At 33.6% G+C, this 21247-nt stretch overlaps 3 protein-coding genes and 1 long non-coding RNA gene across 5 annotated transcripts in view; 3 read left to right on the top strand and 1 right to left on the bottom strand.

Annotated features, from left to right (window-relative positions):
- LOC112000045 (elongator complex protein 3) overlaps positions 1-4453 on the top strand; it is a 6102-nt gene extending 1649 nt beyond the window's left edge. The window contains 8 exon segments of the mRNA XM_065780088.1: positions 1927-1995; positions 2101-2273; positions 2343-2559; positions 2561-2727; positions 2957-3176; positions 3265-3369; positions 3762-3914; positions 4206-4453. Coding sequence (XP_065636160.1) covers positions 1927-1995; positions 2101-2273; positions 2343-2559; positions 2561-2727; positions 2957-3176; positions 3265-3369; positions 3762-3914; positions 4206-4364 — 1263 coding nt within the window. The 3' untranslated portion in view covers positions 4365-4453.
- Positions 4454-7499: 3046 nt separating this feature from the next.
- On the top strand, positions 7500-10315 carry LOC112000037 (uncharacterized). Its single transcript, XM_024032139.2, has 2 exons — positions 7500-8452; positions 8959-10315. Exons 1-2 carry the CDS (start codon positions 7644-7646, stop codon positions 9584-9586), a joined length of 1437 nt encoding a protein of 478 aa, XP_023887907.2. The 5' UTR covers positions 7500-7643; the 3' UTR covers positions 9587-10315.
- A 184-nt stretch (positions 10316-10499) lies between these two features.
- Positions 10500-16730, bottom strand: LOC112000038 (uncharacterized). 2 transcript variants are annotated; one of them, XM_024032142.2, is made up of 10 exons: positions 16486-16730; positions 16193-16218; positions 14339-14423; positions 14033-14242; positions 13219-13341; positions 13081-13138; positions 12845-12918; positions 12085-12173; positions 11932-12004; positions 10500-10897 (listed from the first exon to the last, which is right to left on the bottom strand). In XM_024032142.2, the coding sequence occupies exons 1-9, from the start codon at positions 16579-16581 to the stop codon at positions 11935-11937; spliced, it is 831 nt and encodes a 276-aa protein (XP_023887910.2). In that variant the 5' UTR covers positions 16582-16730; the 3' UTR covers positions 10500-10897; positions 11932-11934. The 2 variants fall into 2 exon arrangements, with proteins under 2 accessions (XP_023887910.2, XP_023887909.2); XM_024032141.2 differs by having other exon boundaries at positions 10500-10902; positions 16486-16729.
- Positions 16731-20017: 3287 nt separating this feature from the next.
- Positions 20018-20641, top strand: LOC136070294 (uncharacterized). The gene is made up of 2 exons (XR_010631573.1): positions 20018-20115; positions 20305-20641. It is a non-coding gene; the product is annotated as an uncharacterized LOC136070294 (long non-coding RNA).
- The last annotated feature ends 606 nt before the right edge of the window (positions 20642-21247 follow it).

The raw sequence follows: 21247 nt of genomic DNA, 5'->3' as shown, positions 1-21247 counted from the left end.
AAAAAAAAAAAAAAAAAAAAGACTTTGGTTTTGGGCAAGATATGTACTGGAATTTGGAAACTTTGATTTTTGTTATGTTAATGTGTGGATGTTGCTATGTAAAGTAGCCAAATTTGTAGGAAATTTTGAGTTTTGGGGAAAATAACATTAGTGGAACTAGTGAAAAATGATATGTCAATTGAGGTGACAGAGAGTATGGTATTGGGCAGAATATGGATGGCATAAAAGAATACATGATGTCAATTCTAAATAATGACGGTAAAGAATACATGTGGCTTGATCTTTTGTGGGTACTATTACATAAAGTAGGAAATTTTGAGTTTTAGGGCAACTAGTGTACTTGATTAAAGCCGAGGAAACAAAGAATATGGTAACTGTTTGAGGTGATAGAGATTATGGTTTTGGATTGGATGGAATGGTAGAAAAGAGTATATGTGGTTCACTAACCCCTAAGTTTTGGGGTGAAGGCTTGGTAGTTATTATTGTTGTTGATGTAGGGAAAGTGGGAAACTAGTATGGTAAAAGTTTTTGCATTGAATTTTATTTTAGTGAGCATATAAGCTTTGGGATCAATGCTTTGTTGCTGCTGTTTTTGTATTTGTTAGTGGTAGAATCTGGCTATGCAAACATGTTATTAGGAAGGTATGATTTATTAAGCTTGATAGACAGTATAATGTTAATTAACTTTGTAGATACATTATTCATTAGAAAATGTGGAAAACCGTAAATGGAAACTGTTGCTAGGTAGGTTATAGGAACATTGGAAAGTAATAGGAACATTCGATTATAGCAGCTGAGGTTCTGGATCTCGTTGGCATAGGTTAGGCTGAATCTGACTTTGGTTTTGGTTAACTTGCATTTGCACATTTGATGCTGTTCACTACTTTGGTTTTTTTTTTTTTTGGATTACTAATGAAAATTTATTGATCAAAATAGAATCACCCATGTACTTCGGGGGTGTACTTGGGTGATAATATTGTTTATGATATCTGGTGGTTAGTAAGTCTTGAAATAGTTATTGAGTTCTCCTTATTGTGGTTCCAGATAGCATAATAGAAAAGAATTCATGTGGCTTGATCCTATGTGAATATTATTACATAAAGTAGGAAATTTTGGATTACTGACTTGGAATTTTGAGTTTTTAGGGAACTAGTGTACTTGATTAAAGTCAAGGAAATGAAGAGATATAGGAAGACCTAAAATAACATTAAAATATGGCAATCCTAAAGGTTTGGGGCTAAGGTCTGGTTGTTGTTGTAGGGAGATCAATATAGTAAAAAAGTTTACATTGAATTTTTGTTTATTGGGCATCCGAGCTTTGGAATCAAGACTTTGTTATTGTTTTGTATCCGTAACATATTTTTTAACCGGTAAATTCTTTCTCTAAAAAGTAACAAACCCTGTCATTAAATTTCATAATTTAATGATATAAGCTATCCTTATAATGAATAATAATATAGTAATTGTAGATATAAAGTGATTCAACAACATGTTAATTAGTAGAAATGTATAACTTTTAACTTGATAGACGGTATAAGGTTGATTAATTTCTTAGTTTTTTGTTTGTTTATATTACTTTGTGAAACTACAGAATTGGTGTTTCTACTTATGTGTATGGCTCATTGTTGCTAGTGACTTGTAGAAGGTAGGAGGATTATTGATTATGCTATATGGAAAAACTTTAAGCAGAAACTCTTACTAGGTAGGACTTAGTGCGAACATTGGAAAGTAATAGACCATTCGTTTATAATAGCAGCAGAGGTTTTGGATTCTGCTGGGGGTAAATTTTATTAGAATTAGGTTGAATCTAAATTTGATTATAGTTGACATCCATTTGCATTTGATGTTGTTCATTACCTTGTGATAATATTGTTTATAATATCTTGAGGTGAAATATTTATTGAGATCCTCTTATTCTGGTTCCAGATATAACCCTATGTCCAGGCTAGAAGCAGAATTGATCAGCTTAAGCGTCTGGGTCACAGTGTAGATAAGGTCTGGCTGTACTAGTTTTAAACTTACATGTTATCGTTTAAAAGTTGATGATAAATTCATAAGTAGACAGTCCATTTTCTAATTAGTATGGGTATATGTTTTCAGGTTGAGTTCATCTTGATGGGTGGCACTTTCATGTCACTGCCAGCAGATTATCGCGATTACTTTATACGGAATCTGCATGATGCTTTATCAGGACACACTTCAGCCAATGTTGAAGAGGCAGTTGCATACTCTGAGCATGGTGCCACAAAGTGCATTGGCATGACCATTGAAACGTGAGTTACTATACAAGTTTTTTGATATGCGAATATTTGATTTCACTCCCATTTTGCACTTGGTTTTAGTTGTGTTCAATTTTTATTGATTCCCAACTGGTCTGTTTGATTGAAAAAGTTGTCTGAGATAATTGTTGTCACCAAGGAAGTTTGATATGAGAGCACATCTTGATTCTTATCCAAAAACCAAAAAAAAAAAAAAACAAAAAACAAAAAGCTTTTGCAGAGTAACCTGGCCTTTCTTTTATGTTGTTTTCTCTCTTGTAATTTTCATTTTTTTGTTGTAGGTTGTTGCACACATGATGCCTGATCTTCCAAATGTGGGGGTTGAGAGGGACATGGAAAGTTTCCGGGAGTTCTTTGAGAGCCCTTTATTCAGAGCAGATGGACTTAAAATTTATCCTACACTTGTAATTCGTGGAACAGGGCTTTATGAGCTTTGGAAAACTGGCAGGTATGATGTTATTGTCCATTATGTGTTAGATCTTCTCCCCCAGCCCAAACCTTTTCAAGTGGTGGGGATAATTTAAAATACAGGGCCTTAAGGAAACCATATTATTAGATCTGAAATCCAGGTCTCAAAACCCAATACATGCTTGAAAAGAAAGACTTGCGTTGCATGAACTCGTAGTTGTGTCTTGTTTGTTGTGTTGGGAAATTTAATTATAGAACTCTCTTTGTAGGTATAGAAATTATCCACCTGAGCAACTTGTGGACATTGTAGCTAGGATACTAGCCATGGTACCCCCATGGACACGTGTTTATAGAGTTCAGCGGGATATTCCCATGCCCTTGGTTACTTCTGGGGTAGAAAAAGGAAATCTTCGAGAGCTAGCATTAGCTAGAATGGAAGACCTGGGTTTGAAATGTCGTGATGTTCGAACACGAGAAGCTGGAATTCAGGTAAGTGGACAAAATTATACTTTTGTAAATTTTATACGCTATGAACTGCAAAAAATAAAAATAATTGTAAAACTTGTGATGATTTTAGGATATTCACAACAAAATTAGGCCAGAAGAAGTTGAACTTGTCCGTCGTGATTATATGGCAAATGAAGGTTGGGAAACATTTCTCTCATATGAAGATACACGCCAGGTATTTTGGAATGCCTCTCTCTCTCTCTCTCTCTTTCCCACTTGGGTGTATATGCATGCATCTAATCATTTCCCTACTTTTAACACTAGCATCATTCTGTGCTTGTCACTTACCAAAAAAAAATCATACTGTGCTTGTCACATTCAAATATGGCTGGTTGCTAGGAATTAAATATAAACTCCTTAATGATTTCGATGCTGTCTAGAATGACTGAGCTGGTCCTTGCATTAGCAGCTATTTCACTGCTACATATTTGGCATTTACATTAGTTGGCTTTGTTTGCTATGGTATGATCTTGTGGAAGCAACTCTTGCTTGCTGAGACATAATGTAACCTTGTTTTTTCATTCTTTGGTTGGACTTCCCTTGATTTCATTCTCTGGTTGGACACAGGATATTCTTGTTGGATTGTTGCGGCTGCGGAAATGTGGCAGGAACACTACTTGCCCAGAACTAATGGGGAAGTGTTCTATTGTTCGTGAACTCCATGTTTATGGTACTGCTGTTCCAGTTCATGGCCGGGATGCTGACAAGCTACAACACCAGGTAGCACAGAAACCCTTTTCATTATCTATTTAGTGATATTTAAAAGAACATTTGTTGAAATTATTACCGATGAAAATGGCCTACGTAAGATAAATGTGTAATTTACAACACCAGGTAAGACAGTAAAGCTTGATGCCAATATTATTTGATCTTCAAAATCTTTAAACCTGGAGAATCTGTGTGTTCTACTTGCCTTTAGTTAGGTCAATAAATTTCAGTATACTTAATGTTCTATTTTTTATCCCAACAAATTTGCTTTTTCGCTTCTCATTCTTCTCTTGACTTCCACAGGGATACGGTACCCTTTTGATGGAGGAGGCAGAGCGGATTGCACTCAGGGAGCATAGATCAACAAAAATAGCCGTCATTTCAGGTGTAGGAACACGACATTACTATAGGAAATTGGGCTATGAGCTTGAAGGGCCTTACATGGTGAAATCTCTTGCCTGACAAGATTTATCATGCAATGTAAAAAAATTTTGTTTCCTATGTTTGGAATTAGTATTAATTTATTCATGCAATTGTGTGAGTATGCTCAAGTCTTTCACAGTGTTTTCCTTTATGTTTCAATTTTCGTAAGACCAACGTAATTTTGTTTGTGGTGCACACCACTATCAGCTTCTTTTGATTACTTTAAAATATATGGCCCGTCGTTAAGATCCTAGGCAATCAAAATGTAGCTTAAAGACCAGAAACCAGTAGTCACAAAAGATTAGTGTTGGAATTTTGCTTATCGATTTCAGACAATGGGGTGTGGCAGTTAGCCCACTTGGAAGACAACCCTATTAAGGGATCTAGATGATAATAACAGTATGAGGTTAAGACTAAATGACAATATATGAACCCTTGTCAAAGGTATGTCCCAAGGAGTGAACAGAACATGCCTAGATTATGAAATTGGTCAAATAAGAGGACATAATTTCTCATATGTTTTTTAACAATTTTTTTTTCTTTTAAATAGATACAATAGCATTTGAATTATTTGTGGAATCTATTTCATGATAATTACTCTTCCATGATAATCACTCTTTACTATTAGATCAAGACACTAATGTTTTATTTTTTTGTCGGGTGGTGGAACTTTACTAGTTGAATTAATTTAAACTCACACCTAAAATATGGGTAAGCTAATGATGTGCCAAGAGACAATTACCCAGACTTGGGGGCTTGATTCCAAACCCAATAGGAACTTGGGATTTGAACAGTTATATATACAACTCTAAAGCAATAAGCCCAATAGAGCGAGCAATGGACCACATGAGAAAAGGCAAGATAACAAAACTGTCATTTTTGCAAAATAATATCTTTTTTCCAATTATTTTACTAGAAAGATTCTTTTCAAAGTTATTTAGTAAATTAGCGAACTTGATTTTGTGAAAATCGAGTTTATAATCCCTCTTGGGAAGAATCAAATCATTAAAGAACAACTACGATGGGAAAAATCATATCATATAAATAATATTGATAATTCTTAACAATGTTTCATTCTCAATCTTAATTATAAATTTAGCTATTCTTAATAATTGAAATAAAACACAAAAATAAAATATTAAGCATTAAACTTGATAAATAAAATAGAGAAAGAAATAGTCACAGTGTTGTCATGAAGAAACGCTACAGAGAAGCCACATGTGGCTGCTTCTACACGCTACATGTTTAGTCCTATAGCCTCTACTTCTTGGTAAATGAAACTCAATTTTTACAATATTAAGTTATATATATATATATATATATATAATTAGAGTTTGTAAAAATCGAATTTCATTTGCTAAAATCTTGATGTTTGCAAAAATTGGACTTTAACAAGTCAAGTTCCATAAAGATAAAAAAGTCAAGTTCCATAAAAATAAAAAAAGTCAAGTTTCATGAAAAAAATTTACATAGAACTAAATTTGCTTAGTATTAGAGTTCTAAAAAAAAAAATGCTATTTTATTGATTACTTTAAAATATATGGCCCGTCGTTAAGATCCTAGGCAATCAAAATGTAGCTTAAAGACCAGAAACCAGTAGTCACAAAAGATTAGTGTTGGAATTTTGCTTATCGATTTCAGACAATGGGGTGTGGCAGTTAGCCCACTTGGAAGACAACCCTATTAAGGGATCTAGATGATAATAACAGTATGAGGTCAAGACTAAATGACAATATATGAACCCTTGTCAAGGGTATGTTCCAAGGAGTGAACAGAACATGCCTAGATTATGAAATTGGTCAAATAAGAGGACATAATTTCTCATATTTTTTTTAACAATTTTTTTTTTCTTTTAAATAGATACAATAGCATTTGAATTATTTGTGGAATCTATTTCATGATAATTACTCTTCCATGATAATCACTCTTTACTATTAGATCAAGACACCAATGTTTTATTTTTTTGTTGGGTGGTGGGACTTTACTCGTTGAATTAATTTAAACTCACACCTAAAATATGGGTAAGCCGGTGATGTGCCAAGATACAATTACCCAAACTTGGGGGCTTGATTCCAAACTCAATAGGAACTTGGGATTTGAACAGTTATATATACAACTCTAAAGCAATAAGCCCAATAGAGCGAGCAATGGACCACGTGAGAAAAGGCAAGATAACAAAACTGTCATTTTTGCAAAATAATATCTTTTTTTTAATTATTTTACTAGAAAGATTCTTTTCAAAGTTATTTAGTAAATTAGTGAACTTAATTTTGTGAAAATCGAGTTTATAATCCCTCTTGGGAAGAATCAAATCATTAAAAAACAACTACGATGAGAAAAATCATATCATATAAATAATATTGATAATTCTTAACAAAGATTCATTCTCAATCTTAATTATAAATTTAGTTATTCTTAGTAATTGAAATAAAACACAAAAATAAAATACTAAGCATTAAACTTGATAAATAAAATAGAGAAAGAAATAGTCACAGTGTTGTCATGAAGAAATGTTACAGAGAAGCCACATGTGGCTGCCTTTACACGCTACATGTTTAGTCCTATAGCCTCTAGTTCTTAGTAAATGAAACTCAATTTTTACAATATTAAGTTATATATATATATATAATTAGAGTTTGTAAAAATCGAATTTCATTTGCTAAAATCTTGATGTTTGCAAAAATTGGGCTTTAACAAGTCAAGTTCCATAAAAATTAAAAAGTCAAGTTCCATAAAAATAAAAAAAGTCAAGTTTCATGAAAAAAATTTACATAGAACTAAATTTACTTAGTATTAGAGTTCTAAAAAAAAAAAATGCTATTTTAACACATCAAAAAATTACTTTATATATTTTTTTAATCACTTCATTTAAATACTATTTATTTATTTATTTATATTAGTTAAGAAAGATATTTTGTATGGAAGAGAGAGAAAGTTTGAATAAAAAAATAAAAAATAACAAATAACACATTTGTTAACATTACTATGGCGCCAAACCTGGTAACGTAGGCTTGTTATCAAGTAGGGGTAATAAAAGTGATTGGATTTATGTTAAGTTCATTAAGGTAAAACCTTCAACATTGGCGAAGATCCTCGGCCCATGGGTTAATAGGCCAAACCCCATCCCCCAACTATGCCAAAAATATAAATTGATAAATCAAATCAAAAAAAAAAAAAAAATCACTATGGCGAATGTAAATTTAGTGCTCAACGTGTGGAAATTTTAATTTGAAAGCTGCTATTTTTGCTTCATATATAAATTTTTATGCTCTTAGCTTTAGCAGCTATTGTCACCCAACGCAAACACAGAGACACACAATGATGCTCAAATCAACGTTCACTCCTTTTTTCTCAATCTTTCCCGCCAAACCCAGAACTCCAAAACTGTTTCATTACCGCACTATAATTATAACCAACACTTTCACGCCCAACCCACCAAGTGTTCGACAAAATGCCTCATCCAACACCCTCACTATCCCTCCTCCCCAACTTCCTCCTACTTCGGCATACATCCACCTACCCTTCTGCCGAAAGCGTTGCCACTACTGTGACTTCCCAATTGTCGCTCTCGGCTCTTCTTCTAACCAAACCAATGACGACGACCCTCGAATCTTAAACTATGTACAATTACTCTGCCGAGAAATTAATGCTACAAAAGTAGAATATATCACCAACCCACCTCTCAAAACGGTGTTTTTCGGGGGTGGTACGCCTTCACTAGTGCCACCGAGGCTTGTATCTTCGGTTCTCGAAGTTTTGAGGTTGAAATTCGGGTTGAGTTCAAATGTTGAAATATCTATGGAGATGGACCCTGGGACCTTTGATGCTAAGAAGCTGAAGGAGTTGATTGGGATGGGAGTGAATAGAGTGTCTTTGGGAGTTCAGGCATTTCAACAAGACTTGTTGAAGGCTTGTGGGAGAGCACATGGTTTGGAAGAGGTTTATGAGGCAATTGAGATTGTTGGGTCATGTGGGGTTGAGAATTGGAGTATGGACCTTATTTCATCTCTTCCTAACCAGACACCTGAAATGTGGGAAGAAAGTTTGAGGCTCACCGTTGAAGCTCAACCTACCCACGTGTCTGTATATGATTTGCAAGTTGAACAAGGCACAAAATTTGGAATATTGTAAGTAATGAAGTCAGTAGTTAACACAATAGTTTTGGGAAATTATACTTCGTTTCATATTAGGTCTTAGGTTTTTAATTTTGTCAATAAAAGTCTCAAAATTTTATCATTTACCTTATTCTAGGCAGTAACGGAGTAGAGATTTCTGGCAATTATTTTCTCAATCTAAGAGAAACTTATCTCTAAATAGAGATTTCTCCTTTTACCCTCTCTATTTAATGGTAGCCAAACTAATTTATGAACAAGTCCTAGATGAAATGCAGAGTTATATCAGTGTCTTCCCATTTTTATCTCTGCTTTGTTGCTACTTAAAATAGCAGAGATGGAAACAGGCCTTAATTTGAAATGACTTCATAAATTTGGGACTTTAATTGACAAAATTAAAAACTTAGGACTTAATTTGAAACATGATATAAAATTTGGGCCTTTTTATCTAATTTTCCCAAATAGTTTTTAGCTTTGTTAATTGTTACAAAGTTTGAAGTTGACCTTGAAGATTCTTGCAGGTACACACCCGGGGAGTTTCCTCTGCCTTCTGAAACACAGTCAGCTGATTTCTATAAAATGGCTTCAAGGATGCTTTCTGATGCTGGTTACAACCATTATGAAATTAGTAGTTACTGCAAGAGTGGCTTTGAGTGCAAACACAATCTTACATATTGGAAGAACAAACCTTTCTATGGGTTTGGCCTTGGGTCTGCTAGTTATGTTGGTGGACTGAGGTTTTCAAGGCCGAGGAAGATAAAAGAATACATGGGATATGTGCAGAATTTGGAGAAAGGGCTGGTGGATTGCTGTGGAAATGATCCTATCGATGCAAAGGACATGGCCATGGATGTTGTGATGCTCTCTCTAAGAACTGCAAGAGGCCTGGATCTGAAGTCTTTTAGAGAGGCATATGGTGGCTCTCTTGTTTTCTCTCTTTTCAAGGCTTATAAACCTTATGTGGAAAGTGGGCATGTTGTTTGCCTGGATGAGCATGGAACAACAGTGAGTGCAGATGAACTCAGTACTGCGTTATTGGATGTAGACAAGATCAGACAGAGGCTGGCTTACATTCGGCTAAGTGATCCAGATGGTTTTCTTTTATCAAATGAATTGATATCCCTTGCATTTGGGGTAATAGCTCCATAGAACTGTGATCATTTATGGGAGCCAGGAGCTCTTTTGAAGTGATCAGGAGCTGTTTTAATGCCTACAGAACCTAGCTATAGAGGGTGAAAGCATTTCACCAGCATCATCCTAGGGTGACCTTCTGTTGAAAGTTTTAGAGAGCCTAAATTGTTGCATCAATAATGAAAATCAAAATTATATACACTAGATTGTTTGGACCTAGTTGTTTTATGTCGGTGTTGAGCTGGAGTTCATGATTCTGAGAACCTGTCCTGCTTACAAACTGGCTGTGCTGCTAAAACAAGAAAATCAAGATACAAGCAAACTGTCTGCTTTGTGGGCATTACAAGGCAGAGCATCATGGGGGATGCACTTACCTTGAAAGCACTACATTTCAGAGCATAATATTGTAGATGCTGCTAATGAAAGAGTATTGTATTTTGAGGTTGAAGAAAGGTTGTTGCCTTAAAAGCGAGTGGAAAAGGTAGTTATCATTCAGTTTGAGATTGAAGGTGCCATAATAGAATTTTGTATTTGGAGATTGATATCAGCAATTGTGGACAGGCATGAAGCATGTGTCAAAGTTTAGGCAGCGCGTAGCTTTAAAACATCCATTTGGGTTTATGTAAAACTAATTGGTCCACTTTGTAGAGGAAGTTGACACCTAGAATGATCCAGTTTTCATCAATTATACCATTTCATGTTGTTCAGCTAATGAGTTATAATTCATATGCACCCTTTGTTTTATAAGAGTAAGGTAGGGGATGAGATCGTTAATTTCAGGACCTACTGGGTATATATGTGTGTGTCCCTTTTGCCCTACTTGCTGACTACACTTTTTGCCCTTCTTTTGGCCCTCATGGTATCTCCAATGTTTGAGTGCTTTTTTCAAGAAAAACAAAATGATGTCTGGATACAGGGGGGATTGGGCATATGACCCAAATTTGTAGGACATTGTGCCATTTCAGTTGTATAATCATCTGTCTGAAAGTCAATGTAGCAGTGCTAGAACTCTTGTAAGACAAATATGCTTTGAAGGGGGCAGAACTAGCATCAATAAAGGGTTTCATTGAAAAGATTTCCATGACAATAAGCAATACAATTTTCGTATATCTTTGGCTCTTTGCTGTTCCATTGACAATTAGATCCTTATTTGACGAAGAAGAGTTACACCAGCAAATGGAAAATTAGCAAGGTTGCCTCCAGATGTAATTCCTTTTCTTTGACTTTCTTGGCGAATGCAGAGTTTCAAAGGAATCTATTGCAATGGGTTGACACAGAGTAAATCTTGTCATTATACTCCATGTTCACCTACTTGATAACTCCAACAGCCTATCCTGCAGCAGAAGAACAATGGTGCTCAGAAATATAAAACCTTTTTCAATGAGCCTACACAATGTTTACTCTTCTTTCAATAAGTGATGAAAGTTTATTGAATAAAGGACCTAGGTATATACTAAATGAAACGGAATAGATGAAATTTACAATGGAACATATCTCACTATGACCCAAAAGATGAGATCATTCAAAGTACTAAGGAAACAATGAAATGTTTACTATCATAGAGAAAAAGATGCATATTGATTGCTCTAGCTTTAACAAATTGGTATCCTAGTTACCTCGAAAGATTACACACTTGGTTAAGGATCATGTCTCATGAAGTGAAAACCATTGGTTTGACTCTTATCCTTCTCTCCTTCCTCTCCACGAGGTTACTCACTTATTAACAACAACAACAATAACAGCAAAGCTTTTTAGTCTGAAAATTATGGGGTTGGTTTTGGATCTTAAGCAAACAAATTGGGATTGTTAACATGTATAGGATACTCATCCAAAAACAAAAAAAGACAATCTAGTCACTGATCCCAGCTTATGGTTTCAATAGCAGCCCCTACATTGTCATAATGTTCCCAAAGGAAGCCTGATACAACCGCAAATTATAGAGGAATGTGAAGATACAACAGCATTATTTTACAATGGTAATTTTTTAACATTCTTATTTTTTGATAGGTAAACCTGTGAAGGGATTCAACCCCCCAGACATGCCCTCCACTAGGGAGGGGGAAATGGCTGTTGGCCTAAAGGCCCTTGGCAGTAATTTCCCAACATTCTCAACTAGCATGTATGCAAATCTGTCTTTTCTTTTTTTCCTTTCTTTTCTTTTTTCCATTCAAATGCTTTATGTACAAAAATGTCAATATTTTGATTGAAACATTTGTCCTGTCAAAACTGAAATAACTCTGTTATGATCCCAAAGGTCATTTGTCTCGAACCTTGACTTAACAATGAAAGGACCATACATTTGTCAACCTAAGCAATCTATTATAGAAGTCTCTCATTTTCTATGAAGTATGTAAATATATTACCAACTATGAGGGTTTTGCTTTTTGTCCAACTTTTGAGATGCGCCTAAGCTCTTGGGTATTCTTCCTCATTTCGCTGCAAAATACACAAAAAAATTTTTAAAAATCATTGCAAAGGCTCATCAAATAGGAACTTGGAAAAGCTGAAACTGGTACCTTTGGTGCAAATAAACAATTAGATAGAAAATAGGGAGCAGCATCAAAGTCAGTATTGCAATAGCCAGGTAGAATACGCTTGTTTCCTTCTGCTCAGATGAAACAGTAGATAGCAAAAATTAAATAGGAAGAAAATATTTTTAAAAATAAAATTCAATATGCCAACAGGATGCCTAGATTATCTTTCTGATGGTATGGAAATCAGGGAGAGATAACATCTATCGCATGAAATTATGAACCCTCTGGCACAGAAAAGTCCTTTTTCTGGCTAATCTGTTTTCATATGACCTTAAAGACTGCTTTGGACTGCTTCAAAGAACAAGCCATCCAGAAAAGCAGCACGAACTAAGCAGGCAAAAACATTTTGCCAAAAGCTTTGTGGAAGGCATGCCAGATTTTTATTTATTTTTTATTTTTATAGGTAATCAAAGATTTACTTCATAAAAAGGACATCTTGTTCACGATGGTGAACACTCTGAAATTAAAACGAATATAAGTACCTCAAGAAGAGATGCGAATAGAAAGAAGAAATTCAGAAATAGAAATACATTGTGTAAAACCCCAAATTCTACCCCACTGAAATAAGGTCCCAACTAGTATAGGCCTCAAAAGGATATTCCCTAAATGGGAAAAATTTCTATTCAAGCAGGAAAAAGGATATTCCCTTATTATGTTAACCAACTAAAATTATTATGAGTAATTACAAACTGGAGGTCTACCTTAAAATCCAAGCTACAGTGGTAAGAGAGTGAAGCCTTACCTTGCCTCCCTTAGAAAAGGGTTTCTGTTTTCCTGAGCAAGTGTGAGCATCACAAAATTGTCGCAAAAACAAATCTACCAGTAAATCAGAACAACACCATTAGAAATTAGCAATCAGATATACTGAAAAGTTTTTTTTTTTTTTTTGAAAAGAAAAAACTTTAAAAGAAATGTCAATAAATGTACAAGGTTACAAAAACAAGACAGAATAGCTTCTTGAATTTTTTTGAAGAATACCATGAAGACGGCTTGCAGAGGGGCCCTGATTAGCAGGAAAACAACTATCGGCAATACTCTGCATGGAATACAGTAGACATAAGCAATGAGAAAACACTAAAATCAACAATGCAAGCAATTAGATCGCTCAAAAGCAACCTCACATAGGTGACGATTTCTTGCAGTAGCTGCAGGGTTGCACTTGGTTTTGGTTGACTTGGAATTCATAACGACATCACAATGCAATGCCCCACATAAATCAGCCAAGCACTTACTGTGACTCTGCATTTATTAATAGTTTGTTAGGAAATGTTAACACAAGTTTTCTGAATGCAAAGACCACAACCCTCAATTTAATATGAAACTAATTTATCATTAAATTTCTTCTTAAAAATGTAATTCATGAATTCAGAATCATGTCTTGAAATCAAAAAAAAAAAAAAAAAACTGGCAAATGCAATATGGCTAGTCTGACGTTAAGGCAAGCTCACAGAATTTAAAGCAATTACACATTTAAAGTAGTATTTACACCATATTAGAATAGAGCCCATATATCATTCATAAATAATTAATTAATTTTTTTAAAAATATAGTTTTATTTCTAATTTTCGATCAGATAATTATGAACCATCAGCATTTTGTTGTCTTTGCCATGAAAATAAACCTTATAAGTTATAGCTAGTTATACTATAACTTAGTCAAAAAAACTAAACAATGCTCAATAAGAGAGGTAAGAAGGGAGAGAGAAAATAATTAGTTGATAAAAGTGTAGGCATGGTCAACTCAACAATAAAATTTTAAATTTTATGATTTACAGTTTTCAATGCATGAATGAATAAATAAATACTAGGTCATAGAGTAATAACAATTAGAATGTAGCGTTCATCACATGGCAGCAATCAAAAGATTGCAGCTCGCAATTAGTGAATGATGCTCCCTAACATATAAAGACAAGGAACCCAGGTCCACATACAACATTCAGTAGATTGTAGTGTCTGTTGTCAAAATGCTGATCAAGAAATTTTTCAGCACGGAAGCTTTTCTTACAGTATCCACACCGCCATTCATTTATATCCACATGAATCTTGTGCAGTTCCTGATCTCTGAATAAATCTTTGTTGGGATGAAGTCTACACTTAATTGAAATCTGATAGTCTTCTCGTTCCACAAATGGCATCAAATACTAAACAAAATGTACAAACAACAAATTATGGATGTCCTTTTAAGCAACAATTTCACATAGTGCATCCTTGTAATCCTAAATAACAATTTTCCATACCTCATCAATTATTTTCCAAGCTGCCCTACTCCTTTCTCTTGAACAATGAACCTCATGAGCATGCTCTTGCTCTTGCTTGAGAGTTCTAAAACATAAAACACATAACAAGATCAGATGACCAAACTTTCTACTAAACTATATATAAAATCAGTAAGTGGGAATAATGAATACATGATAATAGTTGAGAAAACTAATTGAGTACGCATTGAAGCCAATGAGATCTGACTCAAATGACATTCCCTCCTCCCACAAGAACGGCTAGAGGGTCCCACTGTGCATGTGTAACTCACCAATAAATTTTTTTTTATAGGTAAGATAAGGTATCATTAAAAAGACTACAACATGGAAAAAAAATGAGGTAGCCACAAAAATACAAAAGAGACATAAAAGCTATGTACAAAAAGAAAGGGAATCTAAAAACATCTGGAGGGACTCGCTAGATGTGAGTCCCCAAACCCATGACCAATCAAACAAAGTCCCTATAAAAGACTCAAGAAGTTGCTCCCTCAAGCATTCCATATATATATATTTCTTTGAGAGGTAATAAAATCTTTATTGATAAAAAAATTACAATGAATTTACAATAGTAAACTCACTGCAAAAAAAACAGATACAAACAAATTAGTGGGAAAAGCTAATAGAATTAAGGAAATCAGACAAAAAGGCACAATGCATAAAACCCCAAATATGAGACCACTCAAACAGAGTCCTAGTTAGCAAAGAATTCAACACGTCCACAATTCTTTCAATGTCCTCAAATGTTCGGGCATTGCGTTCCTTCCAGGTTAACCACATAAGACAAGGCGGTACCATATTCCAAACATTTGAAGAATGAATCCCCAACCAATTCCACCATGCAAAAAGGAGAGAGACTAATGTCTTAGGCAACACCCACTGAACCCCAAACAAGGAGAAGACTTCACTCCACAAGGTATGGACAAACTTGCAATAGAGCAATAAATGATCCAAGGTTTCCTCATCACACCAACATAGACAACACCAATTAACAAGAGGAAAGTTCTTCTTAACAAGGTTATCTATTGAGAGAATCCCATCCCTAGCAGCTGTCCATAAGAAAAAAGACACCATTCTAGGAACCTTAACACTCCAAATGCACTGCCAGGGGAAAAAAAAAAAAAAAACCGATGGAGCTTCCAATAATGAATTATAAAAAGAACGCTCATCAAAGACACCACTATGATTCAATTGCCAAACGATGGTATCATCACCCCTCCTAAGTATTTTGAATGTCTCCCAATCCTGAAACTCCCAACGAAAGAGTAAGTTCCAGCTTCTATCACCCCCATCAGGTGCAATAACAACCGTATCAAAAATCCTAGCTTCTTTATCCACAGCACAAGCAAACATTTCTGGATATAATTCTTTCAAAGATGTAGGACTAATCCAAGAGTCAAATATCGGAAGAATGCCTCCCCAACCAATTCCTCCACCCAAGCAAAAGATCCTTCACTCTCTCCTATCAAAGAAAAACTCGAAAACCCATTTTTGATTTATTTCGTGATTGGAACAGGGTGATACGCACTGTTTTATATCCTAGGTAAAACTTCGGTTAGTTCCTTAGGTACACACATGGCTGTATTAAATTTAATTTTCCTCGGGAAAAAGCAACACTGTTTGTACTGATCAATGGAGCAAAGTGTTTGAATTTAGTACAGGGAACCTAAGTTACGTCACTTAAGGAACCGTAGCTAAGTTTTGCTCTTTTTCCCTTAGCTTACCAAACGTGTTTCTAACTTTAAAATCTGTTGTGAGTTCTAAAAACATGTTTCTGAAAACAAAAAACTGAAAACATTACTAAGTTGTCTGCCTAATCTGACAAGAAAGAAATGTTACCTTGAACCTGCAAATCCTTCAAAATCCTGGAACAAAAAATAAAAAAAAATAAAAACAAGAAAAAAGGGTCAGCTTGCAACAAAGCATATAGATAGTTTCACGTTATATTTATATACCACTATAAATTGAGTTCCAGATCCATTACAAAACAGCTAATACTTTCACCACCAATATAACAATGAAAACCCAGAATTCAAAATATGAAATTGAAGCTACCCAATAAACAAAAATCCAATTTTGTTTTGTTTTTTTACTACTAGAGTAGTTTGTAATTTCTTTTACAAGATGGCTACCTGGTTTGGCTCTGAAAGAGAAACTGCATAGGCTATTTCTTGAAGAGAAAGAGATAACAATAGAAGAATTGAAGCGATTGCTGTGGCTTTCTTCATCTCTCTTTGGACAGTTTTCTGGGCTTTCCTGAGAAAGCTTTGTGGACTTGGCTAGTTGGCTTTGTTCTCGTGGGAATGTATAAGGTGCGTTTGGTTGCTAAGAAAAAAATGACACTCCAGTCAAGGATAGGGTATTCCTGCACCTATCGAGAATTTGCTAATGCCAGCAAAAATAGAGATGTGTCAATTTTGAGTAAATTATTTTAATTTTCTTTTTCAGGAAGAAAATATTGGACAAAATAAAGTATTTTAAGTTTTTTTTTAGAGAGTTTTAACTTTTAGTATTCACGCCTAATGATAGGTATTCCTGCACCTATTGAAAATGTGCTAATACCAGCAAAAATAGAGATGTGTCAATTTTGAGTATATGATTTTAATTTTCTTTTCCAGGAAGAAAATATTAGACAAAATAAAGTATCTTAAGTTTTTTTTTTTTTTTTGAAATAAAGTTTTAACTTATGGCGTTCACTTCTAATGATAGCTCTTTATCATCAAATCAAGACACTAATCAGTTTTTTGTATAAGATGGGATTGAAATCCAGATCTCTTATTCAACCATCAAAGATCTAACTCGAACCCACAACTTAAGTTCTTCACTTAAATTTAAATTATATGGCTTTACGGACTGATATAATATAAAATGTATTATCTAGTGTAATTTATTGATTAATGTGGCAAATGTTAATTGAGGAAATTAAGTATAAAGAATACTTAAATTTTGTCCAATAAGTATTTTATTAATTAATTTTTTTTTATATAGAAAATAATATCAGGTCGTAAGTGGGAATTTTTTATTTATAATTTTCTTATAAAAAATGATATGATATAATTTCCTTATTCAATTGTAATCAATTTTATGAGTTGATTTAATTGGAACCTATATAAATGATATATTTTTATGTGTTAGAAATGAACAACCCAAAAATTTATAAACTTAAGAGCTATCTCACACACATTGCTTGTAACACACTAAAATCAAAGCATAATCATAATCTAAATTGAATTCAAATTAACTTCTAATTATAGTCTAATTTTGCATCTAACATATATTTTAGTAGGAATGAAGAGATAATCATCTCACTTATTTAGGAATGACCACCTCTTCATTATTATTATTTTTTATTGTTAAATATTTTCTCACTTAAGCACGAGTTACAAGCTAATTTAATTAGAAAATATAACAAGATATTTAGATGATATTTAATTTGTTTACTTTCCTTATCTTGGTTCTAATCTAATGGAATAGGTGGCAAGCACCATTTGACTTTTTCATGTTTATTGATTAAATCCCAGAAGTATTTTATTTTTTATTTTTTATAATACCATAAGTATATGTTAATCTGCTAAAACTTAAATTCACTTCACACTTGGTATAATTCTTTATAATGTTATATCAAAATATTTAGTAAGTGGTGAGTTTCGATTAACTCAACTGATAAAGAATTATCATCAGAAACAGATACCATAAGTTGAAACTCTCTAAAAAAAATATTTAATAAGTTTTCATTAAAAAAAAAAAAAACTAATTCATTGTTAGATAATCCCTATATCACTATTGTGCTCATCAAATATCAAAAAAATTGAAGATTAAGAATCATCTTATCTAAGGAATTAAGTAATTTTCAGAATTATGAATTTTTAGATTTAAAAAATGACTGAAAAAGTTTTGGATTGAATATTGAATAATAGCATATTGATATGAAATTTAGCTTCTTCTTTTTTTGAAAAAGGCCTCTTCGTTCATTCAGATAAATGCAACAAATCATTGAACAGTGCTTCTACAACTGGTGGAGGGGTTTCCTCCAACCATATCATATCCTCCATTACATTTTTAGCATGCCTAGCAAGTCCGTGTGCCACTGTGTTATCCACTCCTCCATCCAAACACACCCTAAAAGAAGCCCGTCTAAGACCTGTTGCAAGCCACTGGATATCATGCACAACGTGACCAAGCCGAGACAAGTCAGGCCCACCATGTGAAAGTGAGGCCATAGCTGCTGCTGTGCTGCGTTGTCTCCCTTGATAACCAGCTCAGAAAATCCTGCATCAGAAATTTAGCTACTTTAATAATTAATATAGAGATTATAAAAAAAACAATAATAATAAATAAGCATATTGAGACATTCATCCATCAGTTCATTTAATAAAATGTTGATATAACTGAAAGTAATTGGCATCTGACAAATGGCAAAAGAATGATATCTTATATGAGTAATGTAATAGATACAAACTTAAAAAAAAAAAAAAAAAAATTAATTGCTAATGTAGTAAGTGGTTATTAGTAAATGAAAAAATAAAAAAAAAAAAAAAAAAAAAAAAAAAAAAAAAAAAAAAAACTAATTCATTGTTAGATAATCCCTATATCACTATTGTGCTCATCAAATATCAAAAAAATTGAAGATTAAGAATCATCTTATCTAAGGAATTAAGTAATTTTCAGAATTATGAATTTTTAGATTTAAAAAATGACTGAAAAAGTTTTGGATTGAATATTGAATAATAGCATATTGATATGAAATTTAGCTTCTTTTTTTCTTTTTCTTTTTTTGAAAAAGGCCTCTTCATTCATTCAGATAAATGCAGCAAATCATTGAACAGTGCTTCTACAACTGGTGGAGGGGTTTCCTCCAACCATATCATATCCTCCATTACATTTTTAGCATGCCCAGCAAGTCCGTGTGCCACTGTGTTATCCACTCCTCCATCCAAACACACCCTAAAAGAAGCCCGTCTAAGACCTGTTGCAAGCCACTGGCTATCATGCACAACGTGACCAAGCCGAGACAAGTCAGGCCCACCATGTGAAAGTGAGGCCATAGCTGCTGCAGTGCTGCGTTGTCTCCCTTGATAACCAGCTCAGAAAATCCTGCATCAGAAATTTAGCTTCTTTAATAATTAATATAGAGATTATAAAAAAAAAACAATAATAATAAATAAGCATATTGAGACATTCATCCATCAGTTCATTTAATAAAATGTTGATATAACTGAAAGTAATTGGCATCTGACAATTGGCAAAAGAATGATATCTTATATGAGTAATGTAATAGATACAAACTTTAAAAAAAAAAAAAAAAATTAATTGCTAATGTAGTAAGTGGTTATTAGTAAATGAAAAAATAATTTTAATTGTAAGGCTAAATAAAAATTAGTAAAAAATTGGCCACAACAATATTATATAAAAATATTGTAAAATAATTTATAACTGTAGAATTAGCCGTCTTATATTATTATTTTGACTTTTGAGTGGGTGTTTATTGTTGAGTTGGATTACCCACTTTTAAATGCTGCTAAGATTAGAATTTCTTTGTGATGTCTTATTTCACTGGCATATTAAAAATGGAAAAATATTGGATTAGATTGACAGTTGGCTAGAAGTCAACCAACCCCAAACAACCTAGACTATAGTTCATTAGTTGGAAGGAAATCAGTATAATAATATTGGACCAAGATTGCTAGAGAAATTATTGAAACCTTTGACAGAAACAACAAGGGACTAGACAAAGCTTGTCACTTTTTTTTGGTCAAAACTAGGTAACTCACAGAACTGGAAACATCACAGATGACTTGATTTTGGGTCGTACAAGGAGTCAATGTCTTAGTTATGTATTTTCTTGTTTTGCTTCTCATTTTTCTTGTGTTTTATCCTGTCTCTTTTGTTTTTGTGGTTTTTCATGGGGTTCTGCTTGGCTGTGTTGCTGCTGCATACCTCTTCCTGAATAGCATATGAGAAAATCATTCAAGGTTGCCAATGTTTTTCCAGGTATATACTATCACTCCCTCAAGGATATTAAGGCTCTGTATTAAACATCCTCTCTCTTCCAAATTCAATCATACTTGATCGCTTTATCCCAATAGAGGATTGATTTGTCATGTGTTGTTAAGATGATCAAAGATTTAATCTTCTTAAAATGTTGAGAAAATTTGTAATTCATGGGATCAGTTTGTCATCTTCTCTAAATTCATTTGACTCCATTCCTTGAAGGAGTGTGTTGTCTTATACTTGTATTCTTGTATGTGACAAATGATCTTTTATTATTTTAATAGCTCATTCTTTCAATCGGTGTATAAACAAATGGTTATTTTTTTTATTTAAGATTTTCAATTGTGGTTTAGTTTAACTAATTAATTGATTTAGTTGCTGGCCAAAAGGCTATCATTGAGCTGATATTGTAGGTACGTTATACATACTTAAAGACCATATAGTATGGAGGATCATTGAAAAATTATATATCACTACGAAGTTGGTTAGCTTGCTTTCAAAACACAAATTCACTTTGCATAAAAACATAGTTTTATTCAATACTTGTCCGTGTACAATGCAATGGAAAAGTATAAAGAAATCAGAAACAATTTTAGAGTTTATTTGCTCATAACTTATGCTTAAGACGACAACAATCAAACCTTAATCTTAAAATTTTGGGATCGGCTATAGCTCAAGCTCTTCTGCACGAGTTGTTGGACATTCATTGGGGAACATAGATGTATGCCATTGAAGCACTCTGTAGTCTGTAGCAATAACCTTATTTGTTGCATCAGAAGGGTGTGTTCCATCAAAAAATACATGTGAGCTCCTGTCTTTGCAAGGTGCTTGGTTTGGAATACATGACCCAAGTTGTGTAGTTGTACAACTTGAATTTCTTGAATCTTGAAACCCTATAGAAAG

The sequence above is a fragment of the Quercus suber genome, unplaced genomic scaffold (assembly GCF_002906115.3).
Source record: "Quercus suber isolate HL8 unplaced genomic scaffold, Cork oak 2.0 scaffold_224, whole genome shotgun sequence".
NCBI classification, from domain to species: domain Eukaryota; kingdom Viridiplantae; phylum Streptophyta; class Magnoliopsida; order Fagales; family Fagaceae; genus Quercus; species Quercus suber.
The sequence above is the reverse complement of the archived record's forward strand: the minus strand, read 5'-3'. Positions and strand labels throughout refer to the sequence as shown.

Excerpts from the sequence above, each read along its gene's own strand:
- LOC112000037 (XM_024032139.2), top strand. The coding sequence starts at position 7,644 with ATGATGCTCAAATCAACGTTCACTCCTTTTTTCTCAATCTTTCCCGCC. Across the intron at positions 8,453-8,958 it reads GGCACAAAATTTGGAATATT|GTACACACCCGGGGAGTTTC; the intron begins GTAAGTAATGAA and ends AGATTCTTGCAG.
- LOC112000038 (XM_024032142.2), bottom strand. The coding sequence starts at position 16,581 with ATGAAGAAAGCCACAGCAATCGCTTCAATTCTTCTATTGTTATCTCTT. Across the intron at positions 16,219-16,485 it reads CTCTTTCAGAGCCAAACCAG|GATTTTGAAGGATTTGCAGG; the intron begins GTAGCCATCTTG and ends TTTTTGTTCCAG. Across the intron at positions 13,342-14,032 it reads ACTACAATCTACTGAATGTT|AGTCACAGTAAGTGCTTGGC; the intron begins GTATGTGGACCT and ends TAATAAATGCAG.